The following is a 19,109-nucleotide window of genomic DNA, read 5'->3' as shown; positions in this document are numbered from 1 at the left end:
ACCAAGCAAGTTTAACACATCAGAAAAGCCACAGGGTACAACATGTCTAAAGGCGCCCCGGGTAAAAGGCACCTTTGATTTTTCCTCTAAACCACTAGATGGCATGAAAACATGCCATAGCACTTTCCAAAACATCCGCTTTTCAAGATGCACATGCAAATTTGGCTGATCCTTGACATGATTGCAGAAAGCAGCGCAAAGTTGATTCTGTGCTAATTTGATCTTATATTTTATGTTGTTTTATGTTGTAGATAAGTAGCAAATTGTTAAAATAACTGAATATATTTTGAGACAAAGGTTCTCTAAATTAATTTTAGTTAAGTTTAAGGTAATTAAAGCAATAGTTTTTAAATAACGGAAGAAAATGTATTAGGATAGTATTTGGGTAAAAAGCACCCCTGCTGGTGGGGCAAAAGGCACGATTATTAACATGATTATACGTAAATAGATAGCTGACTTTTTCATTTGTTGACATGACATAGTTAAGATTCAGATGGTAAACAGCATATATTAATTTGTTTATAATGAAACCATCGTTACCATATAATAAAATGTACTTTTTTGTTAATACTCTGAATCTATATTAAATTATCATGGGATTTCCTTCAATGCTCTCAGATTCTTTACTGTATTTTTAAAATATACTTTTTTATTAGTGGTTAACCGATATTGTTTTTTTTGACAGCCGATATCTTGGAAAGGGGGACCGATAGCCGATATAAAGCCAATGCATATATATATAGCTGAAAACAGTACAAACATTGCAAAAGTGATTGTTTTGAAAGAGTATTAACATATACAGTACATTATTAAATATTTTAGCTACAGTATTTGTTTCAATACTGTGTGTCTTTTGCCATAATGTTGAGCCTTTTACCTGGTTTGTGGGGTAAAAGACCCCCCCCACTTCATTTATTTATAAGGTTTTTAAACAAAATAAACCACTTGTATGATTTATTAAACTGTTGATCCATAAATGTTCAATGCAAAAATGTATATACACTATATATATATATATGTAATGCAAAGCAAATTTGTTTCTTAAGGTGTGCCTTTTGCCCCGTTGAACCCTGCATATGGAGCTTATAAAAGTATTGTAAAATCAATAATCAATAATCTGTTCCTGTATCATACATTTACTGCCAATAGTGTAAATTTTTCCTGGAAACTGCAGAGAATTACCACTGCCAATACTGAACAAAAATCTGGCTGTATAAAATTAATCTAAAACAATATATTTTGGCAACAAGTTTTAGTTAGAGAGACTAAAAATTGGTTTAGGTCGTCATTTTCCTTGAAATGCTACATTGAAACTTAAGATGTCTTAATAGCATAGTTGAAGCGAAGAGATATTTTACATGAATACTTCCTCAAGGTCTCTTGTCCTTATCTCATCTTTCTGTTGTTTCACAGTTCTCTGTGCCATTTTGAATTATTGTAAAAGAAAAAAAAAAAAAAGAAAAAAGAAAAAAAAAAAAAGTGGCCTATGTACATGTAGGCGGAATTTGCACAAGCTTTTCATTCCGAGACCTTGACATTTAAAAAATTATGGCTTACTTTTTTTGCATATTGGACCTCATGTACGTTTCCTTTTTTCTTTTTTTCTGTTTCTTGGATAATTACCAGTGAAAGTATCTCCATTGTAAAAAGCTTGAGTGGGGGAGGGGCACAACTGTGGAATGTGTTCGCAAACTTATAAATGACACACTTCCTACCTGATTTGCTTGCCTTCTCTCAGGTCATACAAAGAGAAGAAGATGTCTGTGTCCTCGCCGATGGTGTTGTATGTGAAGCTCTTTAGGTTGACAAAGAGATGGTGCGGCACAGGCATTCGACACGAATCCCCGTGTCTTAGTCTTCCGCCATCCTAAAAAACACATAATGAACAACAGCTTTACATTATGTCATGAGATGTTTGTTACAGTACATGTTCTGTTGTTATTCTGTAATGTTTTTATGTGTCTTATGATAATACAGCATGTGCAAAGTCATTTAATGGAATATTGTGATGTTATTTTATATTGCTATGTTATGTTACAAGGTATATTGTTCCATATTATGTTATATCATTACATATTATGTTATATTGTTACGTCACTGAACTGTATATTTTGCTATTTTATATTGTAAAGTCATATAGTTACATTGTAATGTTATGACATGTAACAATGCCACAGAATGATATAACACATGACAAAATATATAACATCATAACATGTAACGCTATAACATAGCATGCAACGATATATCACATAACTTTATATCCCACATCATGACATAACATGATGTTATCTAATTTTGTTAATTTTATTGTGTATGTGTTGTTACATGTGTTTTTATATATAACAACATGTAACAATATACCGTAGCAAGACATTGCAAAACATTTAATGATGTAACGTAATGCTATACAATAACGTAAAAATATATCACAATTTGTGATATACCACAGCATGCCATGAAATAACATACCACAACATTATATAACAACACATCATTGCATAACATATAAGAATGCGACACCTTTTTTAAAAACATGTAACACAATACCACAGCAAGCTATGCCAAAAAGATATACCAAAACTTGACATATCAACAAAACACTTAATAACATATAATGATAAAGGACACAATGCTATAACATGCAACCATATATCTCATGGTGTGATAGCAGGAAATGCCATAACACATAGGAACATATCACAACATGATACAAAAACACATTACATTACATATAACAATAAAATAACATGTAACGCTATAACAAAACATGTAACCAAATCTCACATGATGCGATATACTTCAGCATGATATGCCACGTCACAATACACCTCATGATATAACACAATATTACATAACATATAGCAATATGACATGTAAAACTATAAAACAACTTGATGTTACATCATTACACGTTACGTGATATTATGTTGTGGTATTTCATTACATGCAATGTGATGTTGTGGCATTGCATTACATGTTACGTTGTTTTGTTATGTTATGGCATGGCATGACATGGTTATTCTATGTGCCTGTTTTACTAATGACCTATATTCAAACTAGTGCTTTATACATAACTGTAAAAGGTCTTTTAGCATGACCAAAACAGAGTAAACGAGGTGTTTGGATCAAAATGTCACATTTTTGCCCATGGTGAAGCATGACCTACAAAATGTTCTGTAAGTTAACGTCTCTAAGCATTCCTGACAAGTCCTCGGATGGTGCTGAGGATGACAAATATACCTGGGATGTGCTTTGCTGGACGCTGTGTCTGCTGGATAGGTGCTGTCAACCGAGAGAAAGAGAGAGAGAAAGTTAAACACGGTTGTCATATGTCAGATTTAAATCCATGATGTACAAAGCATGCTGACAGCAGTTAGACATATCATCCTAGCTGAAAAAAAACCTGGCCATTATAATGAATGTGTTTCATATGGAAGCGTATATTGTGCATACTACGCACAGTATCTTCAAACATAAAACAATATCACACTAAAATAATTCATAATTCAAGAATCAAAGGGAAACGGATTTCCTGTTTGATCTCTAAGTGAGGAAATAAGACGCTTGCTTAAGGGATTAAATATTTTCCCACAATGCTGTATGGATGTAGAGAGCAATATCTCATGAGATATCTACATCTAGATTAATCATATTCACAGAGACATCGTCAGCACAAACCCCAAGCAGAAAACACTTGCTCATAATCACATGGTGAAACGCGCAAACACACACATACGCACATCGTGCCCGGGAGCTTCGGTGACTTATGAGTCTGTGTTTCTTAGCATGCATCTTTCTCTTCAGTGCTTTTGACTGTGTGTTTAGAATAAATTACCCAGCATTCAACACAAACCCCCATCAGTGAATGCATGGCGGGAAGAGGTATGCAAAACTCACAAGCACAAAATACAAAATAGATTGTGCCTTCCAAGTTGTAAGTACTCTGATTTCCAGTTTCTGGGTGTAGTGATATCACTATGTAGCCACTGTCTTCTCAATGGTTTTTAGCACTTGCCTTCCAGTTACTAGGGTGTTATGGGTACTTGCTTGTTGTTGCTAGGTGATTGCTAGACTATTTTGGGCAACTGTGGTGACATTTCTATAATGTGATTGCTAGGGTACCTTGTATAGGACATTGCAAGTTATTAGTCAAGTGGTCTGAGTGGTTGCTAGGGTATAGCTTGTTGTTGCTAAGGTGTTCTGGATGTGGTTTCAAGTGGTGTTTGCTCATAGTGATGCTTTCCTTAGTAAGCATCACTAAAATTACCTTCACAAGCAGGACCAGGAAAGGGAATCATCAAACCTGCATGCACATCTCAAGAGGAAAAGTGCGATTTCCTTGATATAGTGCTCGACAACAAGGGAGTAGTGCTTCATTTCCAAACCCAGTTGAGGAATTCAGGCTGAACTGAGAAACATCTGAAAACAAATATCTTTCCTTCTGTTCTCACTCTCACCATCAGGGAGGCTAAACGTGTGCCTAACGGGACACATTAATCTAAAATAGCGCCTTGCGGCACTGTGAGCCTGGCAGATTGTACTGCCATGTTACAACATGCTTCTGTGAGACTTCAGCCCCTGACTAACTTAAATCAATATATGTGCAGTTCTTTTGCGGAATAAAACTGTGTTACTCATTTGGCAGACATTATATTATAATATAATAATAATATATTTATAATAATAATGCATTGCATAATATGGCTACAGAGGGTGAGTGCCTACATGAAAATAATTTTTTTTTTAAATAAAAAATAATAATAAAAAAAAAAATTCTGTTCATTTTCTCTGTTCCCTTTGTTCTTTAACTTTACTGACAGGAAGCTTTATTGGCTGCTGTCCCTTTAAGAGCAGACAGACACGCGGATCTCACCGTTTATATACTGTCTATGGATCTCGCCTCATTCTCTCACAACTCTTTTTGTTCATTTTAGACTTTATATAAATCATTTAAGATTGCTCTTATGAGGATAATAGACAAAACTGGCACTTTGGGATGTTTATTGTTAGTTCAAGCGCTTAAGAGAACTGGATTCTGGCGCCCTGTCTATGTGTGTGTGTGTGTGTGTGTGTGTGTGTACGTGGGTATGTGTCACATAAGGGCATTCACAGACAGCGCATTATCTTTTGTCTTGCCGCGCTTGAAATGTTTAAAAGCATTTAAATGAATAAGAGCGTGATCATATGTAAAGCTAGCCAACGGATGGCAGAAAATACGGATGCTGCGTTAATTGCGTTAAATATTTTGACACGTTAAACCAGACAAAAATTAATCGCATGCGTCAACGCGTTAACATTGACAGCACTAATATATATATATATATATATATATATATATATATATATATATATATATATATATATGTTATGACATGCCTTTTTGATGCACAATGGTTGCCAGCAATTACATGATAACACTACATTTAACATTACATAAATTGCTTTCAATGTGTATTTACTTGCCAAGTGACTTGTTTATATTTGTTTAATAATAAATTGATAATTTATGAAAAATATATATTTTAATTAAATTCAATAAATTGAACTACCATATGAACTTGATGTTTTCTATCTAATGACTGTAAAACTGTAAAACTGAGTTTTCGAATAGAGACAAAGAATGTCAATGCCTATGTCATTGTTTTGCAACAAGGGGAAAAGGGAACATCAACTTTAAAATTTCTTTTCTGGACATTGTTACTGCAGAAGCCAAAAAATGATGGAATGGATAGTGAAAGTGAAAACAGACAGATAAAGTAAATGGTGTGTGAACAGTGCATGTGTAATCCAGAACTCTTTGATTTCATCTATCTTTTGCTTCCCTGGAGACAATTCAGCATCAACTTCTAAGAAAACGAAAGGTCTCGATTCTCTGCCGCTTCAGTGCTCTCTGCTGCCAGAGGCCAAGTTAAAGTCTTCTCAAATCTCTCTCTCTGTTCTCTTGAGAAGCTTGTTTCTTTCTATATTTTTGGTATTTGTGTGAAACTCCTCCGCCTCCCACATATCAAGCTATACAAATCTCTCTGTGACCTCAACATTTGGCTAGCACTTAAACCTACTCTACACTGGAGTGTTGGCTTTTCCTCTGAATTTAGCCCAAAAAGAATAGCCCTTCGAATAGTTCTCTTTTCTCTTCACTAGTTCCTCCAACCTCTTTCCGTTTCTCTCTAACTTTGTAAATTTAATGGCTGAAGGAAAAATGTTGTCAAAATGAAATTAATCAATATCAGGAATATCAAAATTATATGAGATATAATATTTTACGTAACAGTTTCAACAGCATCTCTGCTTTAAACCTAGTAACAGAAACCGTTGGATTTGAGTACTTCATTAATTTCTGATTCCAAACACTGATTTGTTTCAAAGAACTGATTCAGCTTGATTTAATTAAACATGGAAGTGAATGTGTGCCATTTGACATGCTTTAAAAATGATAAATATTAATACATTTAAATATATGTGTAATACACTGTACATTGTAAACATTTAATAGTATGCATATAACAAATAATAAATATAAAACATCAGTAATAATAACAAAAATGATGATGATTATTATTATTATTATTATTATTATGTTGCAAATATAAATTACGGAACACCATGGATACCAATATCATATTGACAGGCTTCTTTTTAAGTTTCATTAAGGCTGAAATAATATTTTCCAAAAGACAGTGAATATTTTAATATCTCTAATCTAAACCTAGCAGCAAAAAATAGATTTGAGAAATTTGATTCGTTTTAATGGTCCGATTCAAAACATCGATTCGTCTCAAAGCACTGATTCAAATTAATTTACAGTACTTAAAATGGAAGTCAATGTGTGGAATTTGACAATATTGATAAAAGTTATTAATAAACTATACACATTTAATATAAAAAATAGCTGCCTGGTTTGTATATATATATATACAGTACACACACATAAATATTGTGATATATTAGATATATGCTAAATTTTCTTTTTTTCGCCCGAATTGAAACACACAAGCTAATATTTCATCACATTAAACAAATATTTTATTATATTAACAATGTTAAAGGTACAATTTGTAAGATTTTTGCAGTAAAATATCCAAAATCCACTAGGCTAGTGTTATATATCTTGTCCAGCTGGTTACTAACAATATCTCTAATGTTTTCAACTACTTGAAAATCATGAGAAAATTCCCATTCTAAACAGTGACACGGGGGAAGTGCAGTCGCCAGTCAATGACGTTAGTTACCCTTTGTTACTGCCTTTACTGACGTAGAAACCACATGACAACAGAGTCGTGGACAAATGCGGAAGTAGCTTCGCAACAACCTTCAACTAGAAAGAGATGCCGATCTCGCTTGTCTTTTACTCGACAGGTGAGTTGTTTTAATTCGTATCTTTACAGAAAACGTATGCTATTATAGCGATCAACAAGATTAGTATTATGGGGCGCCAAACGTGGGGCATCAACAAATCCCATCATCCCACGCTCCTTCTTAGCGTCATCAAACCACGCGATTGTTATTGTTTTGGTAGTGCGCCCTCTAGTGGCATGTCGTACAACCTGTACCTTTAATCTTGCGTATGTGTCAGACTCTGTCCTCGTGTTTTGTGTGTGTTTTTGCTCCTCTGTGTTGATTGTTTTTATTCCAGGAATTTTCTCGTTGGTTTCGTTTGTATCCCAGGTGCGTCTTGTCTCATCCTGTTGTGTTTAAATAGTGTCCCAGTGTCTGGTCTTATATGTCTTAACCTTTACCTGAGTTCGTGTTTTCACAAGATTCCATGTTGAAGAAATCTCCTGCATCTCCTTACTCCTCAATTCCCGTGAAACGTGCCAGTATGTGTAGATTTTAGATTATGTTTATGATGTTTTTTTGAGACCAGCATCTGTTTCTAACAGGTGCTTTTGGATTGCAGCTTGTGGAAAAAGCTATAGATATCCTTAACTGCAGAATACAGGTAGAGTGCAGAGGTAAATTTATCCCCTTTGCTGTCATATTACACAGTGGGCACACAAATTCAGTCCCACACAAACCCAGACATAGATACTTGCATATGGCACAAACTTATGCAGACATCATAAAAAAGATCCAGAAATTGTGTGAAGAAAATAAATGTACAGTATTAGAAGCTTTTCCACAAGCTGCAATTCAGAAGCACCTGTTAGAAACAGATGCTGGTGTCAAAACCCGTTTCCAATAAATTATCATCGTCCAATAGGAGTCTAGAGAATAAAGTGAATTACTGATGGAAGATAAAATATAATCAAAAGCTAAAAAAAAATTCCAGTATTTTTCCTTATTAAACTCCAAAGGGTAACTGTTCCATAAAGCTGTAAACACGCTTTGAGGCTTTCTGGGAAATAGAATATGTTAATGTTTCAGTCTGATGAGGAGTCTTGGGAATCTGCCCTCTAATAGAGTATTTAAAACATTTCTGCTTTCTAATTGTTCAGCTCATTCTACAGGTGGGAACTCTGCAATATCCGCACATTATGCCTACATTATGCACATATGCAACAGTTGCAGAAATACATTAAAACATGAATTCCTGCTCTCGTTTGCACGGATGACTCCGATATTAATAAACTCATTTTGAAGAACTTGCAGCAAAAGCAACAAAAACACTTGAAAATAGACACGTATAAACCAACATAAAGGACGTTACTACAACTGCACAAAACAAACTAAACTGTTTTATTATCACAAATAAATAATGACCTGGATTAATATATATATCATTCTAAGTACTGCACAAAAATTTTTTTTTGTGTTTTTTATGATGTCATACTTTATTTTTATTTTCTTTTTTATGTGCATACTTACAAACATGCTTATATAATAATTCAAACCAGAACTGTAAAATCATAATGCTATAAGCAAATAATTCTGCAAAAAATGAGGTTTGCATTAAGCACACATTCAGTGCATAATTTGTAAAGTGTCATTTTCTGCCCAAGCATCCCATAAATAACATTATTTGAATAAAGGAAGCAAATAGCATGAATTTTAAACCAAAAACATTGCAAAAACATCTATTTTATGTTCTCCTAACATCCAACAGAGGAGGCAGTAGCAATTTACTGCTTCAGTGATGAAAATGCACACATCGCAAACTGATGGGAATGCAATCTGTGTACTTACCATTTTATAGAGATCCGAAACACTGATCTGGTCCGCATCGACCATTTCGAACTCCTTCCTGGGTACAAGATCTAAACCTAAGTGTCTGTTGAACACAAGAAGACAACAGGGCAGAGATTAACCTAGATTCCTCAAGACTGAAATACTTAGAATGTATAATATTGTGGATGATAAATGAACAGAAAATCTGTCAAGCTGTTGTGTCCACCTGTTGTCATGGGCATTTAGCCATGCTGTATCTTTTTTTTAAATCCACAAATCGGTACATTGCTATACTATAATATCTCACAGTGCAATGTGATGGACAGCTAGATTGGAAAAAAATGACATAAGGATGATTCTAGACAAGTTTTCCACACTTCTTCCCAGGTTTATCTACACAGAGCTGTTAAAACTGGGAGGCTCATGTGGTAAGCTGCTAGCTTTAGCGCTACCTGCAGCTGTCATACCGTAGCTCTATAGAAACAGGTGTTGCCCTCATAACCTAACTATGGAAGTGATGGAATGGCATATCTTAATATAACATCAACACTTGTTCTCTCAGACATCCCAGATGTAAATAAAATCCCATCAACGTCCTGAGTGGAAAAATGGAAAGAGTCAAACAGAAGACAATAATGCTAGTAATGCTAACATTAACATTAAAGTAAACTAGCTGTCGCATAGCTAAGATTTTCAGAGTGTTTGACAGGATAGGTGGATGTTAGGGTGTTTGACTGGTTGCTAAGACATTACTAAAGTTATTTTGCTCCGGTTGTTGTGCAATCAAAGCATTAGCATTAGCATCACCCAGCCCCCCTGCCTAGCCAGGGGTATGCTTATAAATGTGCATATTTTCTGAATATCTTAATGCAAAGTAGTTCTCTAGAGAGAAATCCTGCATCATTGGCTTGTATCAGTGCATAGATAAATCGATTTGTTGATGACTTTGTGTAAACAGACAGTAATAAACTTATTATGTGATAATTAAGTGGTTATAGCAATACTCCACAACTTCAGCGTGAATGCCTCTAATTTGCTACGTCAAACGTTTTCTCCGTATTTAAATGTCTTGCTACTGAGACGGAATTATCTCTCTTGCAGTCATACACAACATATTTGATACGATCTTGGAAAACCCAACACATGATGAAATTTGAACTTTTTTAAGTTTTGACACCATATGAAAGCTGGGTTCAAGCCGATCCAAAACTGTTTTATTTTGTCCATCGCTGAAGTTGGCTGATAGCTATGATTTTCAGGAATTGTTTCAAGTGAGACATGTTCCACTCTCACTTCACGGGTTTTAATGATCGCTGTCTGTCAGGAGCGAAATACTGCATCATTACACAAACAGAATAATTGTTACGCATGTCTCACGTACGCCCCGGCCCACAGTCCTCAAATAATTAGTAGTGCTCATTTCTTAATTCTTTTTTGTCTTCAGATTCTGATTGGTCGAGCTGGGGAAACGAGGCTATAAAATGGAAGGAGGTGGACCTTTTCATGCTCTCTCTGCCAGCCACTCCATTACCACATCGTCTCCTGCTCCTATCTTGTTGTTATTTTGGAGTAGGGAGCCCCAGCCTGTTTCTGTTAGTTTAGTTATTTCTTTACTTTTGTGAGTATTTTGTGTTAAAATAAAGCATTATTTTGGGATACTCCAGCCGTGTCCATCTATTATGTTATGCGTCCCTTTAAACTCCTAGACCTTTGTAGGGACCGTAACACTAATGTTAGTTTTTCGTTGTTTAGCTTGGGCATAGTCTCACCCCTTGTATGTTTACACGTATAGTGTACAACCCGAATTCCGGAAAAGTTGGGACGTTTTTTAAATTTTAATAAAATGAAAACTAAAAGACTTTCAAATCTCATGAGCCTATATTTTATTCACAATAGAACATAGATAACATAGCAAATGTTTAAACTGAGAAAGTTTACAATTTTATGCACAAAATGAGCTTATTTCAATTTTGATTTCTGCTACAGGTCTCAAAATAGTTGGGACGGGGCATGTTTACCATGGTGTAGCATCTCCTTTTCTTTTCAAAACAGTTTGAAGACGTCTGGGCATTGAGGCTATGAGTTGCTGGAGTTTTGCTGTTGGAATTTGATCCCATTCTTGCCATATATAGTTTTCCAGCTGCTGAAGAGTTCGTGGTCGTCTTTGACGTATTTTTCGTTTAATGATGTGCCAAATGTTCTCTATAGGTGAAAGATCTGGACTACAGGCAGGCCAGGTTAGCACCCGGACTCTTCTACGACGAAGCCATGCTGTTGTTATAGCTGCAGTATGTGGTTTTCATTGTCCTGCTGAAATAAACAAGGCCTTCCCTGAAATAGACGTTGTTTGGAGGGAAGCATATGTTGCTCTAAAACCTTTATATACCTTTCAGCATTCACAGAGCCTTCCAAAACATGCAAGCTGCCCATACCGTATGCACTTATGCACCCCCATACCATCAGAGATGCTGGCTTTTGAATTGAACGCTGATAACATGCTGGAAGGTCTCCCTCCTCTTTAGCCCGGAGGACACGGCGTCCGTGATTTCCAACAAGAATGTCAAATTTGGACTCGTCTGACCATAAAACACTATTCCACTTTGAAATAGTCCATTTTAAATGAGCCTTGGCCCACAGGACACGACGGCGCTTCTGGACCATGTTCACATATGGCTTCCTTTTTGCATGATAGAGCTTTAGTTGGCATCTGCTGATGGCACGGCGGATTGTGTTTACCGACAGTGGTTTCTGAAAGTATTCCTGGGCCCATTTAGTAATGTCATTGACACAATCATGCCGATGAGTGATGCAGTGTCGTCTGAGAGCCCGAAGACCACGGGCATCCAATAAAGGTCTCCGGCCTTGTCCCTTACGCACAGAGATTTCTCCAGTTTCTCTGAATCTTTTGATGATGTTATGCACTGTAGATGATGAGATTTGCAAAGCCTTTGCAATTTGACGTTGAGGGACATTGTTTTTAAAGTTTTCCACATTTTTTTTACGCAGTCTTTCACAGATTGGAGAGCCTCTGCCCATCTTTACTTCTGAGAGACTCTGCTTCTCTAAGACAAAGCTTTTATAGCTAATCATGTTACAGAGCTGATATCAATTAACTTAATTAATCACTAGATGTTCTCCCAGCTGAATCTTTTCAAAACTGCTTGCTTTTTTAGCCATTTGTTGCCCCCGTGCCAACTTTTTTGAGACCTGTAGCAGGCATTAAATTTTAAATGAGCTAATTAAGTGGATAAAAGTGTAAAATTTCTCAGTTTAAACATTTGCTACGTTATCTATGTTCTATTGTGAATAAAATATTGGCTCATGTGATTTGAAATTCCTTTAGTTTTCATTTTATTAAAATTTAAAAAACGTCCCAACTTTTCCGGAATTCGGGTTTTACCTTAGTTTACATAATTTGGACTTACATAATATATTTTTTACATATTTTTTGTGTAGTATTTTAGTATGTAGTATAGTATTGAGCAGATTGAGAGGAACAAGATAATTTAAGTAAGCAGTTACTTCAGACTTCATTGTTTTCTTGCACTCTGCCATCTCATGATATTAAATAAATAAAAAAACTTTGCATGCCGTAGTTCACACATAATGAAAACATTATTAAATTGTTTGAAAAACACTTGAGATGCTCTTCAACTCATCCTTCAAGTATTTATAGAACATATCGGTAAGTACTCCCATCTCAAATCCATTTCATCCCATTTACTCAATTATCTGTTAGTTTGCTGATCTGAAGACCTGGCAGTGATTTACTGCTGAAAGCCCAGAACCACAAAGTGCCTCACTGCAGAAGTGAATCTCCAGGTGACCTTGAAGAAGAGAGATGAGTGTTCAACGTGTGCCTGACACAGATGCTGATACACTGCAATACTTGGTTCATCTGACCTCTAAATGACTGTTTTGGCCTTTCATTCTTTGCTATAAGAGATGAACCCCATGACTTTCATTTTGGCGGTCTGGTGTGCTTGTATGTTTTATATAATTACATCTAGGGCTGAAACGATTCCTCGAGTAACTCGAGTAACTCGATTACAAAAAATTATCGAGGCAAATTCCTCTGCCTTGAAGCCTCTTTTAATTTATCTTAAGTTTCACGTCAGGTTCTATCGCAATAGTGATGTGTCGTTCGTGAACGAATCATTCTTTTTGAACGAATCTTTTAGGTGAACGAATCGTTCTCGTTCACGCAATCCACTGACTCATATTTCTCGTTCACTGAAGTTCCTCTTTCCACAGCAGCGTGGCGCTATAAGCAGCGCATGCGCAGCTCAATGAACCGGTTAACAACCATTTCATCCTGTCAAAGAATTACTCAACCTCGAGCCAATAGCCTTCGATTATGAGATGTGACATAGCATGTGATTTGTTGAATGTAGTGAACGAATACGCCCTTCAACTAGTTTCATATGAGTCTGAACGAGATCTAGAGATCTTATCGTTCGTGAATTAAATGACTGAACTGATACCCATGTCGTTCGTGAACGAGTTGAATGATTTAGTACATCTCGTTCGTGAATGAAATGACTGAACTGGCACACATGTCGTTCGTGAATGAGTTGAATGAACGGATACGTCGTTCGTGAATGAAATGAACTGGTATAGCTTATCTCGTTCGTGAACGAAATTAATGAGAGTAAACCGGGTTAGTCTGCCATTTAGCATGATGCAAAGCGCAGTTACAGTTACTGTGCACATACGCTTGTTTTGATATTTAGCATACAGAACTCAACGTTTAATCCACGATTTATGAATGTGAATTTGTAATATACAACCTATCTGATCAAACAATTAAAATGCTAATTAGGCAAGAAAACCTCGTGCTTTGTTCATCTGAACAACTTAATTAGACTTAATATATTGAATGCGATTATGCACACATTTTTATAAAGCCAGGTCAGTTTTTGTAACAAGTGAATACGTTCGTTGAGTTAAGAAAAAACACATAATACACCCTTTTTTGCCACCTGCTGTCATATTTTGTGTAATACGGAAAAATGATCACTGAACGAATCAGTGAACGATTCTGAACGAATCATTTTGGTGAACGAACTGAAAATGAACGAATCTCTAGAAAGAATCATAATTTCCACCACTATTTCGCAATGATTTTTTTTTATGTGACAACGAGTTTACGTCACCCACAAAGCGGAAGGAGACACAAGCGCCAATCGCATACTGCAAGCATAGACTGCAAGGAGTCAGCAGTGTATTGATTTGAGGGCGCAGGCAAACGTAAAGAGAATGCGTGGCGTGTGTCCATTGAAAGATAGAGCTGGCATACCACAACTAGGACCCTATGATTTTGGCGATGCAGAAAACGCAGAGGGAATCGTGGAATCCAGTCATATAAACGGAATTTACAGTTTAACGCGGAATGGCGCGAAATTTGCCAAATTTTGAATGAATTAATCAAAAATAGGTCATTGCACTTAAATCAAATCACGATATGGACTAATATCTGTAAATATTAAGCCTGAACAGTCTATTTAAATATGAATCCTGCATGTTCTGCGTGTCTGTGTTAATGAATGGAGCAGAAGCGCGACTTCATTTATCAGCGCGGTGACACACTGGATGCCTAAGCGTCTCAGCTGCGTGGCGTGTCCGTTTTTAATTCGGCTCCCATGTTAACAAGTTAGAGCTTGCAGACTGCCTGCGTGAGACGCGCAAATGCGTGTATGGTAGAAATAGAACTGACGCCTATTTTTCACGTGACACGCAAGCGTGTTGGAAGTGTTTTCAGGCAAAATAGAATAGGAAAATATGTTTATATGTCATTTTGTACACACATATATATTAATTCATGACATTTTGATGTTTGAAAGTCTATAGGTTGACGTAAATTCAGATATAAATGTAATTAAAAAAATTTATAAATAATTATCGATTTTCAAATATTGCACCTGTCAAACATAGTCTATTTTGCCGCCAATACTGTTGACGGTGTCCTTTATGAGTAGGCTTTATATTTATGCTTAACATGAAGGTGTAGGTGTGTAAAAAAAAAGTTGAAATTGTTGTCATGAAGACAAGAGCCTGGTCTGTCGGTGGCCTCCCTCTATGTCATCTACAGCAGCAGCAGCGCGCCAGGCAAGATTCTGGTGCCATGCAGCCATTGTGTCACCAGCACACACTGAAGCGCGCGTGAAGCTCGCATTAATTTTAGCATCTGCTGTCTCACTAAATAAGGACGTGAACACATGAACAACATCTCCAGAACTGCTCTGACAGTCACTTCATGAGCATTTGACCGTTTGATTTAAGTAAAACTAACACATCACATACACAAAACTGTAAAGGTACATCAACCCGTCAAAATAAAAGTCCAGTTTCCTGACATTTTATCTTACCCGTCAGACTTTCCTACCCGGGTTTACTGGGCATGCGCGCATCAATATGGCGTCAATATAATTAAGCAAAAACTCATTTTATCCGATTACTCGATTGATCTCAATTTTTGGTAGAATACTCGATTACTAAAATATTCGATAGCTACAGCCCTAATTACATCTTTTACTTAACAATACAGTCAATATTGTACAGCATAGTATAAATATCATAAATATCATTCATTGCTAACTGAAACTTCAATTTGCAGTATCGGCAAATGTATACTGGACAAAACACTTTTGAAAATCTGAAAATCTCTCAAAAAGATGAAATAATGATGCAAGAACTGTAAATAATATCTCTCAAAACTCAAAAGCTGTGAAGAATTGCAAGACAGTGTAGAATTTGGGACGGTGTCTGAAGTACAAACACAACCGCCTTTCACTGCAGTGAAAAATAAATGTACTCTCAATTAAAAAAAAAAAAAAAAAGAAATTTTGTATTGATTTATTTGGCCTAAAAGTTTGGATTTGAAATCTCATCTTCACATTAATCAGGCAGTGAATGACATATGTTCTTGTTCTCCTCATTTTCTTGACTGAGCTGGGCCAAGTCGATTTAGGGTAAAGGGAGAGCCGCAATGATCCATCTCTAGCGTTTCATCTTTTCACTCTACGATCAGGAGGCCTTGGCCTCTTAACACATTAAAATCGCTGGCAGATCACCATGAAACACAAGAGCTTATTTAAACACTTCTCGAATGAGTTAAGCATTGGAAGTTATTTGGAAGTGAAAGTGAAAGTTGTGACATTTGCCAAGTATGGTAACCCATACTCAGAATTGAACACACACACCATGAACACACACCCGGAGCAGTGGGCAGCTATTTTTTTTACAGCTGATTCTTCCACAAGAGTTAGACATATGTTGTAAGTTAGCATAATAGCTAACATTTGTAAGAACACTTTTAAGGCATCTTTGCTGTTTCTTCTACAAGATTTTGTACTATGGTGGAAGTTAGCATAATAGCTAACATTGGTAAGAACACTTTGAAGGCACCATTGCTGGTTCTTCTACAAGATTTTGTACTATGGCGGAAGATAGCATAATAGCTAACATTTGTAAGAACACTTTTAAGGCATCTTTGCTGGTTCTTCTACAAGATTTCGTACTATAGTGGAAGTAAGCATAATGGCTGACAGTACACCTTTAAAGGTGCCATAGAATGCAAAAATAACTTCTATAAGGTGTTTGAACACAGTGAAAACAACCAGCCTATAATGGTAAAAATCCACTCAATCTTAGTTTTATAATCCTAATAAATAATAATCAGTCTCTCCTCACTATAAAAATTTATAAAAATTGCATTTGGAAGCAATGTGTGGTCAGTAACACTGTCACCACCAGTTAAACCTTAACACCGCTATGCCTGCGAGCATGAGCTCTTGAAGCTCCACATATATCTGAAAAGGGAGGCGGAAGCATTAGCTCATTTTCATTTAAATGTGCATTTTTCATTTGAAGTCTTTTCCGGGCATTTTCTGAAAGGTAAAGGAGAGTAACTCACTCATTGCCCCAGTCCAGTCGTACAGTGATGTGGCGTTTGACTTCACGGACTTGATCCTGGGTCAGGTGGCCTGAAAGCAGTTGTCGTCTCAGATCAATCAACTCGTTCATCACGTGACGGAGCTTGTAAAAGAGGTCGACTTTATGCTTCTGGAGAGAAAAACAAAACAAAAATATAAGTTAAATATTTATTTCATACATCCACTCATGACAAAGTAGACACAAACTGAACCAGGCAAATGTACAGTAGTCATATATCACACACACTAGAGTGTAAGTGAATTATTATTCTGAAAGTACATCCAGTGCAGATTGCAATACACACCGAGGTTTAGATTTAAAAAATTAAAAAATTACACTGTACTACAGAATATCTTATGGTTCCTCAAAGACTGCAAGTGTTAACAACACACATCTACCATGGCATTTTTATGGTACTTCAAGGTACTCCAAAGAATTCCATAGTATTCCCATGGGACCATGTCCAAAATAAAATTTACATGTCAAACAATAACCAGACTACAGTATGTTGCTTCTTAGAAGTGACACGATCCAATAAACGTGACATGTTTAATTTTTGAAAACTAGTGCTGACCAATGGTAACCGACACCAATAGGGTTAACACACTGGTTGAAGTAAACCCAATGAATGTCTGTTGCAGTTGATCTTCATTTGTCAGTGCAGTGTCAATAAGCCTTGAATTGACAGTAACACTAACAGCATTCATACCTGCAAATCATTCTCTCAACCCTGCTCAACTTTGTTTTATGTATTAGTGAAATAAATGACTTCTGGTCTTGGAATTACAGTAATGTAGATAATCAAAGCCACAGACAGTCAAAGGAGTGGAACAATCACGGAGCATCATCTAAGCACATGTCCCAAACAGCAAGGCTTCCCATCCAAGATTGTGTATGATGGATGATAATGACTCTTCAGACATGCAGCAGACAGATCTGTGAGTTTGTCACACAGACACGCTGTGCCAGCTGTGCATGTGGTCTCCAGTGCCCTCCATTACTGAAACATCTTCAAACTTGAGTTTGACATGCTCTTGAATACAAAGAAGATTGGTGTGGAGTTTACACAAGAATGTTTCCCGGGATACCCACATATGCAGCATGAAGTATCTGTCACAATGTCATTCCACAGGCTGTTAATGGTGAAATCAGATGGGATTTGGACATTCATGTAAAAGCCACATCCATCAAATTCCCTGTTGTACAGAAATTGTACTTGGATTTCTGCATTGAATGTAGCCTTTTTTTTCCTGATCGCTTCTGGCACTGGAGACTGATAGCTTCCCCCTATTCATGGTGGCATCAATAATTACTCCTCCCTCATGCAATTACAAGCAAAACTGTGTGAATCATTTCCTGTTAGTCTCAATGGTGAGTTTCATGGAAAAGTATCTAAATGACCAGCTGCAGATCGCACCATAAGTCCACTTCTTAGTGGGATGAGCAGAGCGAAACGATTCTGGTGGAAACTGAGACCAATCATCAGTTAAAGTTCATCATCTTCAGTTAAAGACCAGTATGAATTTCTATGCAGGTCCAAGCTGGTTTATGTCACTTAACAAGCCATAAATGCAAGACTAATCTGATCAGCCAGCTTCACCAAAAAGACTATGTTGGTCCACCAGCTAAACCAGCACCAAACAAGCAATAATCAGCAAAAAACAAGGCTGAAATATCATAGTAATCCATACGTGTCTAACTAGTATGGGATGCTGGAGTGTTGGTTTTCTAACCAAGGTCAGCTATCTTCATCAAAAGGACTATGCTGGTCCACCAGCTAGACCAGCCTCAAACCAGTATTAAGCAGCTCGTTGGGAAAACCAATGCACCATCCCAAGGTAACTAGACAAGTATGGATTTCTAAATTAGTCCAAGCTGTTTAGTGCCTGTTTGTGGCTGGTATAGCTGATGGACCTACATAGTCTTTGTGGTGAAGTTAGTTGACCAAGGAAGTCTTGATATTTTGGCATCTAATCATCTAGTCACCGACAATCGACTAGTCTGCTAGCAAAGTAAACTATTGTCTTCTGGGGGAATTTGAGGGTTGAAAGTTAGAGACATAAAAA

The 19,109-nt window shown here is 36.5% G+C and overlaps 1 protein-coding gene across 5 annotated transcripts in view; it reads right to left on the bottom strand.

The window, feature by feature from the left end:
- Positions 1-19,109, bottom strand: part of LOC132131188 (dedicator of cytokinesis protein 3-like) — a 181,724-nt gene that overhangs the window by 57,083 nt on the left and 105,532 nt on the right. For all 5 annotated transcript variants that reach the window (XM_059543182.1, XM_059543183.1, XM_059543184.1 and 2 more), the window contains exons 6-9: positions 17,024-17,172; positions 9,127-9,211; positions 3,244-3,285; positions 1,716-1,867 (exon numbers count right to left, since the gene is read on the bottom strand). In XM_059543182.1, coding sequence (XP_059399165.1) covers positions 1,716-1,867; positions 3,244-3,285; positions 9,127-9,211; positions 17,024-17,172 — 428 coding nt within the window. The remainder of the gene's footprint in view (positions 1-1,715; positions 1,868-3,243; positions 3,286-9,126; positions 9,212-17,023; positions 17,173-19,109) is intronic.

The sequence above is a fragment of the Carassius carassius genome, chromosome 48, assembly GCF_963082965.1.
Source record: "Carassius carassius chromosome 48, fCarCar2.1, whole genome shotgun sequence".
In the NCBI taxonomy this organism is placed as follows: Eukaryota; Metazoa; Chordata; class Actinopteri; order Cypriniformes; family Cyprinidae; genus Carassius; species Carassius carassius.
The sequence above is the reverse complement of the archived record's forward strand: the minus strand, read 5'-3'. Positions and strand labels throughout refer to the sequence as shown.